This window comes from Artemia sp. Qi Xiang Cuo, chromosome 15 (genome assembly GCF_049724085.1).
Source record: "Artemia sp. Qi Xiang Cuo chromosome 15, ASM4972408v1, whole genome shotgun sequence".
NCBI classification, from domain to species: domain Eukaryota; kingdom Metazoa; phylum Arthropoda; class Branchiopoda; order Anostraca; family Artemiidae; genus Artemia; species Artemia sp. Qi Xiang Cuo.
In genome coordinates, this window is record NC_142808.1 from 55,297,513 (window position 1) to 55,316,832 (window position 19,320).

Sequence of the window (19,320 nt, forward strand, 5' to 3'; positions counted from 1 at the left end):
CAGAATATATTTTACCTGAGTAAGGAGAAGGGGGACTAGAAAATGCTTTCCCATAGAGTCACAAAAGTGAGGAACGATTTTAAAAAAGCAAAATTTTGAGATAGAATGAAAGTGAATTTTTCAGGGCATTAGTTTCAAGAATTTATCTAAGAAGACACCGTTATAATTAGATCGTTCAGCCGAATATTGTGGATTCATTTTGATACATAGTGCAAAATTTTGTGAGGCTCTTGCAAAAATCTGCTTTAAAGGTAGAGTTCGTAAAGGTAACTTTTAATAAGTAAAGAGCTACCCAAACTTTAAGCTCCGAAAAAGGAATTTTGATAGCAGCCCATGTTGAGAAAATCTGCTTTACAGCGTCAGTTCAAATACGCAACTTCCACTTGTAGTCAGATCTCTGAGTTCTCCAGTAGCAGACTCATTAGCATGTACAGAGAATTTATATCAAAAAGAAATAAGAATCTAATTCACTACCTGACTACAGATTGATAAAGAAGGACTCTGAAATAAAGGAGGCTAAATTAGAATATACATTCTTTTGTAGCCTTACAGGACCTTAACGTTTCCTCTTAAAGACATGCAGCGTTACAATATTAGCACTGTCATTTTTCTGTTTATTTCTATCTTGCAACCTAAATGAAGAGGGTAGCTAGTTATTTTATGACATACCAAAAATACCAAAGGTTGATTTTCTCGATGATCAAAAACATACGCAGTAACAAACAAAACAGTTTCTTTTCACAAGGCACTTTCTTTTATTTTGTCGGTTGTTTATTTTATAAAGTTAGTTGATTTGGCTTCTGTATTTAGAATCAAATAAATTCAAATTCATTCCTCTATGCTAAGTATGTCAAAAAAGTAAACAAAAAGTACCTTGCTTGATTCCTCTCTGTTTCCAGTTATGGTGTCAAAGAAGTTATTTTCCGGCAAAGCTATTTTTCCATTCACTTCATCTTTATTTTTCTCTTTCTCACCATTCTTCCGTTCAATCCCACTGCCCAATTTTGTTCTCACTTCGCCCAGGATTTCAGAAGGCTTGACAACGCTATTTTTTCTTTCGGCAATTTTTTGCTCAGTACTCAACAATACTTTTGACGTTTTGTGGATCTTTATTGGCTTTTCGATTATTACTTTGGGTTTGTTTGAAGAACCCCTCGTTTCTAAGACCTTTTTACCTTGGTTCATTTTAATATTTAGGTTCTTTTTCGTATCTGTATCACCTTGCAACACTGTCTTTTTACTGACATTTGTAGATCGCTTCTGGGTCGCCTGATTAGCTATTTTTTCTTCCTTCAATGGTTTATCTTGTCTTATAAGCTTTTCTTTACTACCGTTCCTATTCTCAGCTTTCTTTGCTTTATCTTTAATATCCACCTTATCATTTGCCCTTTTTTCTTTTTTTATTTTTTCTTCGTCCTCCATTATTATGGCTATTGTCGTGTCATCTTTTCCTGTGTTAATCTGAAAAACAGTTTTTTATGTGAGGTAAATTTTTTAAACAAACATAAGAACAAAAATATTATACGAAAATATGTTATAAAAAATTATTTTTATATTTTAAAAAATATAAATATATTATAAAAAACATTATACGAAAACTAAAATAAAAAATTTAAAAACACTGTCCTGATGGAAAAAGAAAGGCGTCTTGTATAATAAACATCTTTTCCCAGCTGGGAGTTTTCCCAGGAGAATATGTATTACTCAAGAGGGATGAGCTCAGGGATGTAACACAGAGCATAGAGGCTACATGCCTCTTACCACCTCTAACCTGAAATTTAGAGATTGTACTATAATCTACAATTTTCCAAGATCTTTGCCTATTCTTGTAATTTTTCCATAAATTGAGGATGGCACGCGAGGCCGAACAAGTGGCACCACGTGATGTAGCGTTAAACGTAGACAAGAATTATGATTGTTTCTATTCTTGAAGCAAACAGACTATTTTCTTCTAAAGCCTCGTTTTCAGTCTTAGCGGGTTCGAGCACGGGCTGTTCTCGTCTAGTGCATCAAGCGTTTTAACAAAGCGGGTTTTCGAGGAAAACGTAGGGTTTAATCTTCGCAGCTGAAAATACTTGAAGCTGAGGAATAGAACTTCCCTCTCAATTGCTCGGACTATCTGTCTTGGCTTTTTTTTACAATTAGCCGTGTCTTGATGCCTACTGCTCAATACTTGATTTTCAATTCAAAATCAACTGTTTGGGATCCCAATCAGAAAACTTCATGGGCTGTGAATTCAGGATGGTTAACCATTTTTAAATTTATCACCAATGAACGCAGAACTCAGATTTGAACCTGGTATTTCTGAGGGTTTAAGATTCAAGGAACCCGGGTTCAAACAAGGAGAGAACCCGGCAGCTCAAAACACTTAGAAGCGGATTCGTGTTGAACCTGCAACCCTAACAACGCTTGATGTAGAACTCGATAGCAACCCGTATTCGAACCCGGTGCCTGATAACGATGCTTAAGTTTTCAGCAATGTTTTTTTCTGTGTCGAATATAAATATAGATTTTTGTATCAAATTTAAATGTTACATAACAAATATAATGCCGACTTTTTAGATAAATTATTTTTCCTGAAATGGATGCAGCATATAGAGCATCAAATATATCAGTTTATTTGCTTGGTAATTTCCTTGTTCTTGCAAAGCTTGGTATTGGCAAAATTCGGTTAAACATACTTTGGTAAAAATATAAGTTCCCTATGAGATTAGTACAAAAGTATTCTTATATGATACAAGCAAAGCTAAACTAAAAAAAAATTAAGTGCACAGTTTAAATGAAAGTTCCATGAAAGCTGTCTCTTAATTTTTTTTTAAACGATTGTTTAAAAGCTGTAAAATCTAGCAATGAAACAGAACAGGAAAGGTGGCAATCGAAGGAGTTGCAAACAAATCGACGACTGAAGCTGAGCACAAATTAACATAATTCTGATAAATCAAAAATAAGAACTGACCATTTTTACCCAAAAAGTTTGAAATACTGAAGTATTGCCAAAATAAGAAAAATACAACTTGGCATGTCTCTGACTGAATTAAGTACCCGATATCCGATTAAGGTGTACACAGAAGACTTGTGACTTATGACTGGGGCACACAGACATGTCTACTTGTACAAACAGACGACTGGTGTGACTTAACAAAACAAAACAATGAAGGAAGGGGGGGGGTTCAAATATGATAATATTATTAAGATTAAAAACGTGTCACAAAATTAAAAAAAAAGCGAAAAAATAATCGAATTAAATATTTGTTTACGAATTGTACAAAACAATTTATAGATAAACTTTTAAAACTTTGTTAAGAGAAAGTAGGCTACACAATTTTACTTTAGCTTATTTTCTTACTTTATTTTATTGTGTTGGGGGATATAGGTTTCAGTATGTAAAACTAACATATTTAGCTTTTTTTATTGAAAAAAAAAATTTTATTTTTGAAGGGGATTCAATACCTTAAAAGATCGCCCCATCTCGTCCATTAAAGACATTTTTAGTTTGTGGGGGCAAACTAAATTAATTGGGCGATCTTGTCATGACTTATGGAGCTTGGACAAGCGATCCGAATAAACGACAGACAACTAGAAGCCAACGCCTATTTTACCTGAAATTTTGAAAAAACCATTTAACTTTTCATGTTTTGTGCCGGAGATAGAAATTTTAATGGAATTTGCATCATCAGTAAGAGTGAATTTTGTCTTTTCGATTAAACGGAGCGGAACTTTCTTTTTAAAATTCAGGAAAGGGTAGCCCCTAAAAATGTAGTAACATACCTGCTAGGAAAACACTAAAATGAGCTTAAAGGAAATATCATTTGAGCAATTTGACAGCTTTGAAGTTTTCTGTGGTGCTACCCCCTTTGATTGAAAACATGCTTGCACAGGGGAAGATAAATTTATTGTCTTTTAAGCAAATTTCATAGTCAAACCACGGGTCCTCGATAGCTCTCGATGGTGACTAGTCCCCTGGGAGAATTCTCTCCTTTGTCTTTGAGACGGTCAGCCAATGCTGAGGCTGGCTCGTTGTTATATACTTCTAAATTTTTATTTGTTTATGGTTGATCTGTTGGTTAAAAAGAAATACCTTGAAGTGCGACCCTGACACAGGAAAAGGTGTTGTTTTTCCTTACTGACTGCTCATTCAAATTCAGAAAAATACTTTAACTTTTACGCTTTTTATGTATTGATTTGTTGTACAGTGTGTACTTCAGATGTTTTCAAAATCAATTAGCTTTAATTTTTACGTATTTTAATTTATAGCTTTAACAGAACTATATCCCCAAAAACTTTAAAACTTTACTTTTCACCTAATTAAGATCTGACTATTGCAATTCCTCAAATCATTACAAGGCTGAGGGTACAAGAAAATATCACGAGATTATATTACCAGCCGCAGGGCCCCTGAACTTGGCACGGGGCAGGCTTCTATATATAGATTCTCATTGTCGCTTGTGTTCTAACCGCAGACAATTTGCTGTCTTTTCATACTGATGTCTTTCAAAAAGATATTTGGTTATTAACGCAAGTCCGATTTCTAACAGTGATATCTATTAAGCTTCAAATTTTCGGTTTTCTTTTATAAGGTTTTTGAATTGTTGCAATCCCTTGTTAAAATATACGGTATTCAAAAAATTTTGCAATTACCAGTTTTTTGCTCTTTACAAAATTTAATGTCTTTTAATACTGTTTCTTTTCAAAGATATTTGATTATTAAAGAAATTCCAATTTATAACAACGATTTCTACTAAGTTTGAAAATTTTAGTTTTCTTTTTTAAAGGTTTTGAATTGTTGTGATCCCTTGTTAAAATATGCACAAATATTTTTGTAATTGCCAGTTTTTTGCTCTTTCCGGAATTTAATGTCCTTTCATACTGCATCTGTTCGAAGATATCTGATTATTGGAGCAAGTCGGATTTCTAACAACGATATATACTAAGCTTTCAACTTTTCGTTTTCTTTTTTAAGGTTTTTTAAATTCTGTAATCCTGTCAAAATATCGAATCATCATCTGTATTAATTGCAAATTTCCGTTTTTTGGGTCTTCCTACTGACATTGTATGACTGGCTGTGTTCAAAGATGTAAGCTTAATCACGTTTCAAGTGGATTCTATCAAACAAAAAATATATTCTATCAAGCTAATTGTTAAATTTCCAGATATTTTCCTAGCTTGAATTAGAAAATTAAAATTTTTGGTCAGGCACCGTAAATATTTTTACTAATATTTTAAATATATTATAACTTAAGAGATTCTGAATTGAACTTAAAAATTTCTTCAACTTTTTTTCATGTCTTAGAAAGACATTGCTTATACTTATAGAAAAATTAATTCGGTAATGACATTTTTCTAACAACGATTTCTACTAAGCTTCAAACTTTTGGATTTCTTTTTTAAGATTTTTGAATTGTTGTAATCCCTTGTCAAAATATATATGAATATTTTTGCAATTACCAGTTTTTTGCTCTTTATGCAATATATATATATGTATATTTATTTATATATATATGTTTTTTTTGTAACTATGTGTTTTTAGAATGCAGAACGATAGAGACCAATCCAAGAAACACGAAACAATACCATTCGACGTTTTCATTAATTAATTTAAAAAAAAATTCCGAAAAATAATTTTTTAAAAGAAAAGCTAAGGCCATTTTAAACTTAAGCTCAGCAGATAGAAATACCTATTAAAATTCAAGCTCAAAACAACTAGAAATTACTACTAAAGAGTAAATTAAAACCAAAACGAACAGAAATCAAATAAGCAGTCACAGCAAATACATACTATAAGTAGTAATAATAAATAAATCTTAAAATGAGTAAAACTTAAATTGAATATGCAAATAAAACTTGAAACGCACAAAAATCACTACAAAGAAGAGTTTGGGTATCACCTCCTTCTCTCACTGTAAAAGTCTAAAACCTACTGCGTCATTGGCTCTTTACTGAAAACCAATATTATGACAAATATTTTCTTTTGTACTTAATATTGAAAATAAACATTAAAATTATAGTAACATTTTGAACTGATGAGCTTTCAGCAATTAATATAAATATACATCAAATATTCAGTTTAATATATTAGTTCTTTCTAAATTTGTTCAAGACGAATTTAGTTTCACTACAAACAAGTGTTTGGATACTGCCTTCTTCCTTAACTATAAATAAAACAAAAAGCTACTGCGTCATCGGCGTTTAACTGAAAACAAATTATGTTACAAATATTTTCTTTTCCAGTTCTTACAGCATTGAAAATGAAAATAAACTACAGTGGAATAATTACTTGAACTGATGGATCTTTCAACGATTAATATCACTGTACATCAAATATTCAATTTGAATATTGTTTATACTTTCCAAGACTGTTCAAGACGCATATAGTTTTCAGTAAAGCGCCAATGACGCAGTAGGTTTTAGACTTTATAGAGAAAGAAGAAGGTGATACCCAAACTCTTGTTTGCAGTGATTTTTTTCTTTTCAAGATTGATTTACATATTTAATTTAAGTTTCACTCGTTTTAAGACTTATTTATTCATTTACATTAGTATCTGTTGTATGTTTGTTTGCATTGATTGTTTATTTAATTTCTGTTTGTTTTAAGCTTGATTTTCATATTCAAACTAAGCATTACTCGCTTTAAGATCTATTTATTTATTTATAATATTACTTGTTGTATGTTTTTTTGCTATTATTGTTTATTTAGTTTCTGTTCGTTTTGGGTTTCATTTATTCTTTAATAGTAATTTCTGATCGTTTTGAGTTCAAATTTTAACAGGTAATTGTATCTGCTGAGCTTAAGTTTAAAATGGCCTTTACTTTTCTTTGAAAAACTTAATTTTTGTTCGTTTTTGATTGCAAGAAGTTTCAAGTTTTTAAAAATTCCTTATTTCAAAATCAAACTCTTATAAAAAAAAAATAAAATGTTCATCAAAGTATCAAAACTGGTATCAAAGTAACAATATCAAAGTGAAAAATTGGGTTTGTGTCAACCTCGGAGTTTTTGTTATCTGATGTTTGAACTAATTGTAACAAAATGGCTATCTCAAATTGTTTTTCGGATGGGTTTGCGGAAAAAGGCCGTGGGGATGGGGGGGGGGGGGCTAATTAACCTTCGGTCTCTTTTGAATCTTTAAAAGTGTACTAGACATTCAATTTTCAATAAAATTAACCATCTTTGAGGTTTACACTAGCATCCCTTCTATAAGAACCATATATATTGCCAGAGTATAACTTACAACGCCTGTCCCTGGGCCCTGGGAGGTTGTGTCGACCCCAGAGTTTTACTATCTGATGGATGGACCATTTTTAACAAAATGGTCAAGTCAAATTTTTATCGGATAGGTTTATCCATCCGATAAACCCAAAGGCATGAAGGGCAGGAGGGGCTAGTTGCCCTTCGATCTTTTTTCACTCTGCAAAAATAAACTACAACTTTTAATTTCCATTCAAATTAACCCTCTCTAAAGTTTATACGAACATCCCTTTCATAAGAACCACATACGGCCCAGGACACAACTTACAATGCCTGCCCCCTCCCCCGGGCCCTGGTGGGTTGTGTCGATACTGGAGTTTTTGTTATCTGACCTTTGAACTATTTTGAAAAAAATGGTTCTTTCAGGGTTCTTATCGGATGGGTTTGAGGAAAATAGGGCGTGGAGAGGGGGGTTAGTTGCCCAAAGATCTCTTTTGACTCTTAAAAAATGAACGAGAACTTTCCATTTCCAATCATATGAGCCCACTCCGAAGTTTTTACGACCATACCTTCCATAAGAGCCATATATGCCCCCAGAGCAATACTTACAACGCCTACCTGGGGCCCTGGGGGGGGGGGTGCGTCGACACAGGAGTCTTTTTTATCTGAACGTTGAGCTATTTTGAACGAAATGGCCATGCGTAAAGAAGTTTTTGTTACATGATCTTTGAACTATTTTTAACAAAATGGCTACCTCAAATTTTTTATCAGATATATTTGGGGAAAAAAGGCTTAAGGGGGGGGCTAGTTGCCCTCCGATCACTTTTGGCTCTTAAAAAGGGAACCAGAGCTCTCGATGTCCAATCGAAAGAGCCCCCTTTGAAGTTTTTATGACGACGCCTTCTATAAGAAGTGCCTCTGGTAAAAAAAATGAATGGAGTGTGGGGGGAGGCTAGCTGCCCTCCAATCACTTTTGACTCTTAAAAAGTGAATTACAACTTTCAATTTTCAATCAAATGAGCCCTCTATGAAGTTTATACGAGCATCCCTTCCATAACAGCCATACCTGCCCCCAGGGCATAACTTAAAACGCCTACCCCCGGACCCTGGGGGGCTGGGTCGACACCGGAGTTTTTTGTTATCTGAACTTTGAACTATTTTTAACAAAATGTCTATCTCAAATTTTGTATCTGACGCATTTAGGGCGTGGAGGGGGGGTGGGCTAGTTGCCCTCTGATCTCTTTTGACTCTTAAAAAGTAAAGAAGAATTTTCAATTTAAAATGAAATGAGCCCTCTCCGAAGTTTACACGAGCATCCCTTCCATAATAACTATATATGCCCCTAGAGCATTACTCATAACGCCTGCCTCCGGGCCCTGGGGGGTTGCGTCGACACAGGAATTTTTCTTATCTGATCTTTAGACTTTTTTTTAATGAAATGGCTATTATAAAAATATTTTCGAATAGGTTTGGGAAAAAAAGGGTGTGTAGGGGGGGGGGCTATGTGCCCTCGGATATCTTTTGACTTAAAAATTGAACTAGAACTTTCCATTTCCAATCAAATGAGCCCTCTTTGAAGCTTATACAAGCATCCCTTTCATAAGAACAATATACGCCCCCAGGACACCACTTACAACGCCTATCCCCCGGGCCCTGGGGGCCGGGGCCCCCAGTTTTTGTTATCTATTTTTTAAACAATTTCCAAAAACTGGCTATCTCAAAATTTGTGGCAGATGGGTTTGGGGAAAAAAGGGCAGGGGGGGGGGGCTAGTTGTCCTTAACTCTTTTGACTCTCAAAAAAGTGAATTAGAACTTTCGATTTCCAATCAAATGAACCCTCTATGAAATTTATACGAGCATCCCTTTCATAAGAACCATACAAGCCCTTAGGGCATAGCTTCGAACGCCTTCCCCTGGGCCCTGGTGGGTTGTATTGACAACAGGGTTTTTCTTATCCGACCTTTGAACTATTTTTAACAAAATATCTATATCAGAATTTTCATCGGAAGGGTTTGGAAAAAGAAGGCATGGGTGGGGGGAGGGCTAACTACCCTCGGATCTCTTTTGACTGTTAAAAAGCGAGCTTGAACTTTCAATTTCCCTGAGTTTTTAGCTATCTGACTTTTGAGCAATTTCTAACTTAATGGCTATCTCAAAATTTTTATTGTATACATTTGGGGACAAAGGGGCGTGGGGGGGAGCTAGTTGCCCTCCAATCTCTTTTGACTCTACAAAACTGAACTAGAACTTTCAATTTTCAACCAAATGAGCCCTCTCTGAAGTTTTTACGAGCATCCATTCAATAAGAACCATATATTCTCCCAGGGCATAACTTATAACACCTGCCCTCGGACCCTGGGGGGCTGTCTCGACCCCAGAGTTTTCGTTATATGGTCTTTGAACTATTTAAAAAAAGCTATCTCAAAGTTCTTATCGGATTGGTTTGAGGAAAAAAAGGCGACGAGGGGGGGGGGCTAGGTGCCCTCCAATCTCTTTTGACTCTTAAAAAGTGAACTAGAACTTTCAATTTCTAATCAATTAAGCCCTCTTTGAAGTTAATACGGGCATCCCGTCCGTAAAACCCATACATGACCCCAGGGCATAACTTACAACGCTTGCTCCTGGGCCTTGGGGGGTTGTTTTGACACCAGAATTTTTTATGTATGATTTTTGAATTATTTTTAACAAAATAGCTATCTCAAAATTTTTATCGGATGCATTTTGGAAAAAAGGGTTTGGGGGTGCTGGTTACCTTTCCATGCCATTTGAATTTTAAATAGTGAATTAAAACTTTCAATTCCCAATCAAATGAGCCCTCTCTGAAGTTCATACGAGTATTCCTTCCATAGGACCCATACTTTTCCCCAGGGTATGACTTTTAACTCTTTCCCTGAAGACACTAGGGTGTGTGTCCTGCTCAAACATATATATTCCAGAACTTTCGACTACGTTGAACAAAATGGCTATATCAAAATTTTTATTGAATGTGTTTTGGGAAATGGTAGGCGTGGAAGGGGTGTTAGTTGCCTTCCAATCCCTTTCGACTATTAAAAAGGGCTCTCAATCGAATGAGCTCTTTCTGAAGTTTCTACAACAACACTTTCAATAAAAACCTTATATGCCCCCAGGGCATAACTTACAACCCTTGGCCTGAGGGCTCAGGGGAGGGGTTGTTATCCTCAAAGACCGAATTGTCTGAATTTTCAACTACGTTGAAAAAAATGGCTAAATCACAATTTTGATTGGATGTGTTTGGGGAAAAGATGGGCGTGAGAGGGGGGTTAGTTGCCCTCCCATTACTTTCGACTATTAAAAAGGGCACTAGCCCTTTGAATTTCCAATCGAATGAGCCCTTTTTAATAGTTTCTACGACAAAGCTTTCTATAAAAACCTTATATGTCCCCAGGGCATAACTTACAACCCTTGCCATGAGGGCTGTGGGGGAGTGTCCTCCTAAAAAACACAATTTCTATCTGGAAATCAACTACTTTAAACAATATGGTCATCTCAAATTTTTATCGGCTGTGTTTGGGGAAATGGTGGGCGTGAAGGGTTGTTAGTTGCCTTCCAATCAATTTTGACCCCTAAGAAGGGCACTAGAACTCTCGATTTCTAATCTAATGAGCCCCCTTTGAAGTTTCTACGACGACCCCTTCCATATGAAGTGCCTCTGGGAAAAAAAATAATTAAACATTGGAGCCGTATGGCCTTTACTATAGGCAATACTATAGCTTTGCCTCTGAAAAAGACGCCAAATGAATAGTATAAGCAAAATCACTGTGTCAAAAGGCGCATGTTTGGTCCTATGTTAAAATATGAATATTACAATTTTGGAGGAAAATTAGAATGCCTACTTAGATCCCTAATTTATCAGTACAGCTAAATAATAAAAACAAATACTCAATCATAAATACCTTTTAACGTCAATTGCGTTCAAAAATTCCAACAAAGTGTTTGAACTTTTTTTTTCACCTTCTTTAAAATTCGAAAAAATAGAAAGACCCCATTATGCAGAACAGTAGAGAATGAACCATGGAACGCAAAACAAAGAAGTTTTTTTTTATTAGAAAACACGATGTTTTTGCATTAAAAAAAAACATGCAAAAAACAAAAACATGCATCTTTGCGTGAAAACACGCATGTTAGAATGAATCTATTAAGATTCCTAATTTAATAATACAACAAAAGAATAAAAAAGACTATATAATTGCAATTGGGTTCGCAAATTCCCGAAAAGATTTTAAACCTTATTATTTACCTTTTTTAGAAATTGAAAAGACCCCTTTATTTAGGACGGTAGAGATTTATCCATTAAGGACAAAATAAAGAAGCTTTACGTTTAATAAGAAAGACGCAAAATGTATTTGCATAAGTAAAATTTACTCTTTTGCGTGAAAATGCCATTGTTTGATACCCTGTTAAATAAGGAATAAATTAAGTTAAATAAATTAAGGAATATCATAATTTTAATGGAAACTTAAAGAAGCTACTTAAATTTCCTAATTTAATAACACAGCAAAACAAAAAAAAAATACTCAATTATAAATGAGTTTTAACGTCAATTGCGTCTGCAAATTCCCACAGTGTTTTTAAACTTAATTTTTCATCTTTTACGTTCCATAAAAAAACGTAAAACGTTTTAGCATAAGGAAAACGCTCATTTTTGCGTGAAAGTGCGCATATTTGATCCAATGTTATATAGAAATATTAGTTTTGGATGAAATTTAGAAGGGCTTTTTAGCTTTCCTAATTAAATAATACAGCAAAACAATAAAAAAAGAATCAATTATAAATACCTTCTAACGTCAATTTCGTTTGCATATTCCCAGAATGTCTTAACTTTCTTTTTTTATTATTCTCTAAAACCTGAAAAAGTGCTGCAAACTTTTATGCATAAGGGTATAAATCTAGGCATCAAACGCAAAACAAAAGGTTTTACATTTCGTACAGAAACAAAAAGAATATTTTTGTCCGTGCAAAAACTTTAGCAAAAAAGCACATATTTGATCCAATATTAAAATGAAGGATTAAAACATTAGAGGAAATAGTTAGTAACACTTTGGCTTCCTAACTCAATAATATACCACTAATATAATATAAATATTACAACAACTAAATAGCCTAAACTAAATAATAAAAATAACTAAGCTAAATAATATAAAACACAAGCTCAATAATAAACATCTCAGTTTTAATCTAACCTTGTTTTCAATTGCGAGCCCTAATTCTTGAAAGAAGATGTTGGTGTTTTCTGGCTCAAGTCCGGCAATAATCTTCGAGGGCTTGCAAGGTATTTCCCTTTTGAGAATCTCACCTAAGAAATAGATGTGCAAATATAAAATAAGGAAAAAAATTTGAAAGGTAAACATACTAAAATAAAAACACAATACTAAAAATTGAAATAATATTGGAAGTACAATAAACAACAGAAAAAACAATTTTAGCAATGCAGTAATAGGAATTACGTGGCTAAATTATTGAAGAGTAAGTATTGAACAATTTTATTTATTATTTATGAACATTTTTTTTAGTTAAACTGTGTAGATAGAAAATTTTGGTTATCAGAATTCACGTTACTAATTTTCGTTAGAAATAGTGCTGCATAGCAAGATTCCCGCGTCAGGATTTAAAAAACTTAATTTTCACCTCCTCTAAAAACTTTATAAACTAGAGTGAACTTGTTTATACAGAATGATGTTGACCTAATCTTTCAAATTTTACCGGTTTTGCTTCCAAACTCTGGTTATCAAAATTGACGTAACTGACTTTCACGTAAAATTGTGCTGAATGCCCAAGATTCCCACGTCATGCTTTATTGACTAAATTTCCCACAACCTCTAGAATATGACAAACTAGGGTGAACACGTTTATGCGGAGTAATGTTGATCTAAGTTGGCTATCTTTAAAGTTTTACCGGTCTTGCTTCCAAACTCTGGTTATCAAAGTTGACGTAACTGACTTTCACGACAAGTTGTGCTGAATGCCCAAGATTCCCACACCCGCTTTATAAACCTAATTTTCCACCTCCTCTAGAATTTGCAGACTAGAGTGAACAGAATGGAGTTGACTTAAGTGGGATATCTTTAAAATTCTCCTAGTCATGCTTCCTAAATTCTGGTTATCAAAATTTACACAAACAAATTTCTGAACATTAATTCTGGAATAAATTCCGGTTACCAAAATCTCAACTTTTTAACAATTCCGTCTCTTAATCTTTAACTTTTAATCAATTATTTTTTAATCAAAATTTCAAATTCTAACAAGGTTATTAATTTCTGGAAAAATTTATTTAAAAATTAAAAAACTGTTATAACAAATTTTGTTGCCAAAGCCAAGATAGGTTACAGCCCAAGTTTTAATCAAATTAAATTTAAGGATCCTCAGTTCTCTCTAGGTATTCTTGGATCCTGTTTTGCTCGAAAAGGCTATCAGCTCCAGAGCTTCCCGTGTTTGAAGCTTAGACTACCCAGACCCTTCCTCACAGCCATTCTTCTAGTAGCATCACCGTCTCTTTATCTCAAGTTGCATTAGGCGAGGTTCCGTGTTTCAGGCATTCGTCCATCACATACCCGCTTTCATTTGGTTGGAGCACCGCCGAACTTCTGGGGCTAAGGCTCCCCTTCTGGTATTTTGTTTTTTTTTACATTTTAGGCTTAGTCTTTTTTTAGAGGGGAAGAGTATTTTGAACACCCTCAGGGGGGATCCTTTTCTATCCCGTTCTGTGGATAGATTTTGTCTATAGGGAGCAAATACTGGATTTCGGAATACTAGATTTACTAGAAATACTGGAATTTTTATATCGATCGTAATATGGACTCGGAAAATCTCAACCCCAGCAAACCAAAGACAGGCTCGGGAGTATTGTGTGAAATCACAGCTTATGTACCACTACTGTGCTTTTCGCCTAGTCTCCAAACCTTTGATTATTTCTTTTCCGGGGGGAGGGGGTTGAAGCAATGGACCCTCGTGGCCTGAGCTTCGGCTCAGTGAGCGAGTCCGCCCATGTTAAAAACAATAATAGTCCTAGAACAAAGTTTTATAAACACAATCCTATAAAAACAATAATAAAGGTAAAAACCAAGGTAAATAGAGGTAACAACCAAACAACCAACAGTAAAACTAAAGAGAAACAGAGAGCTGTCAAAACCCTGACATTAAGCAATCAGCATTTTCTTCAATAATTATTCAAAGTCAAAATACAGTCTCAACAATGTAGACCTAGGTTAGCTTAGGAAAATCCAGGTAGGTTAGTTGACTTTAAGACGGTAGACCAACTGGCGACGGAACTCTGCCTCCTTTATCCTCCCTTAATTTTAAAGTTCCTAAAAAGACAAGTTCGCAGAATTTTTGGTCAAACGTAGTCACTAAACGCTAGATGGCATTAGTAATTTCTCTTTTCGATACTAGCGACAGTTTCCCCTTATAAGTTTCTTGTAGGGTTTGAATTACACCTTAAAAACAAACAACTAATTGTAATTAAGTTATTCTTAATAACCTGTTTCCTGTTCACTGTAACCATTTCCTGTTCAGTATTTTCAATAACTATTATTTATTTTTTGATAATCATAGATTTAAAAATCTCAAAACAAATGACAAAATTATCGTGACTCAAAAAATTTTCGTTACTTTTACTAACTTGATATTTCTCATAAAATAACTAATCAAGTTTAAAAAAAGACGAGTTATTTTTCTCTCCAGAAACTGCATTTTTAGTCTAGTAAAAATGCGGCTTGACCTAAAAAAAATTGCAATACAATGTCCGACTAAAAAATATGCGGTGATTCCGAATCCGAAATGTTTACCGTATTAGCTCTTTCACAAATTTGAGTTTTTTTAGGTTGAGTTTGAGGGTGAATTTTTTAATGTAAAGAATGCGGTCCTGAAAAGATAATTCCGAATTTAGGAAATGGCTTAAGGGTTTTATTTAACATCCCTAATACATCAGAACATTACAACAATTTCTTGTACGTTGGTTTAGATATGCTAGTCAACATTGGCTAGCCCAGTTTTCAAAAGTCAAAGTTAATTTTCTCTTAAGTATTTTTTCTTCAAAGTTTTTTCTCTTACAGTTTGCAATTTTATTTAAGGTAAGTGGTTGGGTGAAATTTGAAAATTGGCCTCGCGAAAATACGTCGCAAAAATTAAACCAGTAAAATTTGAGAAAATTTTTAACACTTTTTCTAAGACGTGCAAGTTTTTTTCCAAGAGAATTTACATAACATACACCTAATCTTATAGTTTTTTTTTTATCAAATTTTCTTTAAAAATAAAAAATGGACTACACCCAAGAAAAAACATTTTATGCTTCGAAAATCAACAATATTACAAACTTACAGAAATTACGATATCAGTTATCTCTAAATATAAACAAATGTAACTATTCAAAACTTACCCACTTTTACGTAGAATTGATGTTTCACTTTTGTGAAAAAGAGGCTTGGCAGCACCAGTATCATTTTTCAAAACCTAACAATCCAAATGGGGCAAATATGATAACACTACCTTAAACTAAGTTTAGTAATTTTAATTATTGTTGGTGAAGTTTATCTTTGGGAAACAAAAATACAACTTATGCTGAACATTAAAGATGGATAGAGTCGGTAACGAGTTAAGAAAATTTTCTTAACTGATGCAAACAGAAGGAGGGGGGGGGTCTATCAAGACCATGCTTCAACCGTGGAGTCTCAGAACTTTTACGATTTTGCCTTAATTCCCTTTTTTTCTTACATTTCTGCTTTTTTTTTCTTCTCATCCCCCTTAACAAATTCTTGGGCATACGGTCTTTTTTCTATGATAGAAAGCTAAGAAAACAAATTATAACTTAATATCTCCATGTTTCTTTAACAGCATTTTTGGATAATAATTGTTGTTTTTGCGTTCAACAAAGAAAAATTGGATCTAGTAAGAAAAAAAAAATCAAAATTTTGGAATAAAATTTAAGTAGTAAAATAAGAAAAAACCACATACTTAAATGTTTGATTGCTTTTTCAAGAAATAATTTCTTCTCTTCTTTTCCACTGATATTTTCAAAGATAAGGTCACTTGGCTTGAAAACACTATCAAAGAGTCCACACTCCTTATTTACCTAAAAAAAGAATATCTGTGGTTAAATATTTTTATCATAAAAAATTTATTAACAGTACATAATATTACCAGTAACTTAGTCGAGTTCAGATTATGAACCTTGCTGGTTTTCTTATTTAGTTGTTTCCTATGTATTTAAGAAGTACTACCTTTTCATGCCCCCCCCAGATAGCACTTAAGTATTGACTATGTCCATGGTTTTGAAAGCCTCCCGAGAGTTAAAAAGGCAACAACATCAAATGACTAAATTACTTTGTTTTGCCACTGATTAGATAATTTAAGCATAGGGATAACTTAACTGAATAAAATTTTAAGCATATATATATGTATATATATATATATATATATATATATATATATATATATATATATATATATATATATATATATATATATATATATATATATATATATATATATATATATATATATATATATATATATATATATATATATATATATATATATATATATATATATATATATATATATATATATATATATATATATATATATATACATATATATATACATAATAAAATTGCATAAAATTGATCCCATTATGGATAATAAGATTATATATATATATATATATATATATATATATATATATATATATATATATATATATATATATATATATATATATATATATATATATATATATATATATATATATATATATATATATATATATATATATATATATATATATATATTTATATATATAGATAAGATTATAACATATAATAAGATTATATATATATATATATATATATATATATATATATATATATATATATATATATATATATATATATATATATATATATATATATATATATATATATATATATATATATATATATATATATATATATATATATATATATATATATATATTATATATATATATATATATATATATATATATATATATATATATATATATATATATATATATATATATATATATATATATATATATATATATATATATATATATATATATATATATATATATATATATATATATATATATATATATATATATATATATTATATTCTAATGCTCATGTACGATTGATGTCTCTGGTCCAAGTCAGAGTTCCGCTTTGTTTATTGGGCACGCCCTTTGCTCAGGCTTTATTTCTGGCGAGTAATAAGCTGGCTGCTGATTGGAATTTTCTTTTTTAATGTGTGTATTTTTAATTTTTCTCCTTTTCTTTCCTTTTTTTTCTTTTGTTTGGTCTGAAATTATGCTTGCTCTTTCACAATTTGATACTTGAACCACACACTTCTGCCACCAGAATACGAACTAGAAGGTAGCGCAACTCAATAGGAGAAAGGGGTGTTTGGAATCCAATGTCCAAGGGGTTTGAAACCCTTAAAAACTTGGTCAATTTATCCTTAAGACTAATTAAACAATGAAAGAACCTTGACAATTGAATTCAATACATTCTAAGGGAACACATATTGTCCTGCATTTAGCAGATGAAAAACAGAAGTTACCCTTGCAACTTCACGATTTGACACTTAAACACCGCAGTCTACACAACCAGAATGTAAGCACTAGAAGCTGGTTCAAATTACCCCACTTCTATTTTAAAATTAAAAAATCAATATATTTGACAAAACCTATGGAAAAAGATACTCGAAAAAATTAGCGTATACACGGGTAAAACAGGTTACAGCAATGCGGAAGCAGCGACCCTTCCAAAGACCAACAGACTAAAATTACAATTAATAATAAAAAATTATATAATTTAAATTAGTTAATTATTACGGGTAGATAAACGAAGAAGAGGCCAAGATTAACCGACAAAATCAAAACCCCCAAGAATGGAAGTTTTGAGACTTCAGGGTGAAAGAGTAGGTTTGAAATTAATACAAGAAGATTACATCACTTTGACTAGGGATGAATGAAGGTGAAGAGGTGATGTCAGGTAGCAAGAAAACTGATCAAGGGGATAGTTTAACTTTTCTGGAAAGTATTATTAGTAAATTTGGTAGATGACCTAAAAAGTGGAAAGTATTTGGTCAAGGCGTAAAAGTAGAATAGCCAAGGCACAGATAGTTTTTGCAGTTAATTTTTTTTTTGAAGAACAGGAAGATAAGTTTGTATTCCACGGTATTGTCTATGAATAGTCTTTGGTACTCGTTTGATATTTCAACAATGGCGTTTGATATTTCAAACAATAACTGGTGCAAAAAGTGGTTTAATCCTACTTTTTAGGACTACAAACAAATTCGATGTCCAAAACGCAGTGACATTTTTTAGCGAGTCCTTGATATTGTTAGATCGACATTAGTGAATTTCATATTTCATTATAGACCTAGTAAAAATAGCTTCTAAGAAAGGAAAACGCGTCAAATTTGATGTCCAAAAAAACAATGACATATTAATAAATCCTTGACACTGTTAAATACACATTGGTGAGTTTAACTTTTATTATGACCCTAGTTCAATTAGAATCTAAGGAAAAAGCTCCAAATTCGATGTCCGAACTGCAATCACATTTTTATGAATCCTTGATACTGTTAGAGTGAAATTGGTGGATTTAAAATTTTATTATGGACCTAGTTAATTTAGCCTCAAAAAGGAAAACACTTTAAATTCGATGTCAAAAATGCAATAACATTTTAATGAATTTTTGACATTGTTAAATTGACATTGGTTGATTTTGAATTTTATTATGGAACTAGTTCAATTACAATCTAAGGAAAACGCTCCAAATTCGATGTCCAAACCACAATGACATTTTTATGAGTCCTTGATATTGCTAGACTGAAGTGGTGGAATTAAATTTCATCATGGACCTAGTTAAATTAGCCTCAAAAAGGAAAACACTTTAAATTCGATGTCAAAAATGCAATAAAATTTTAATGAATTCTTGACATTGTTGAATTGACCTTGGTTGATTTAAAATTTTATTATGGACCTAGTTCAATTAAAATCTAAGGAAAACGCTCCAAATTCGATGTCCAAACCACAATGACATTTTTACGAGTCCTTGATATTGCTACAATGAAGTGGTGGAATTGAATTTCAT

At 32.5% G+C, this 19,320-nt stretch overlaps 1 protein-coding gene across 1 annotated transcript in view; it reads right to left on the bottom strand.

Annotated features, from left to right (window-relative positions):
• LOC148943871 (uncharacterized) overlaps positions 1-19,320 on the bottom strand; it is a 112,748-nt gene that overhangs the window by 21,865 nt on the left and 71,563 nt on the right. Inside the window, exons 3-5 of the mRNA XM_089101268.1 lie at positions 16,151-16,268; positions 12,385-12,497; positions 874-1,461 (exon numbers count right to left, since the gene is read on the bottom strand). Of these exons, the coding sequence (XP_088957394.1) occupies positions 874-1,461; positions 12,385-12,497; positions 16,151-16,268 (819 nt within the window). The remainder of the gene's footprint in view (positions 1-873; positions 1,462-12,384; positions 12,498-16,150; positions 16,269-19,320) is intronic.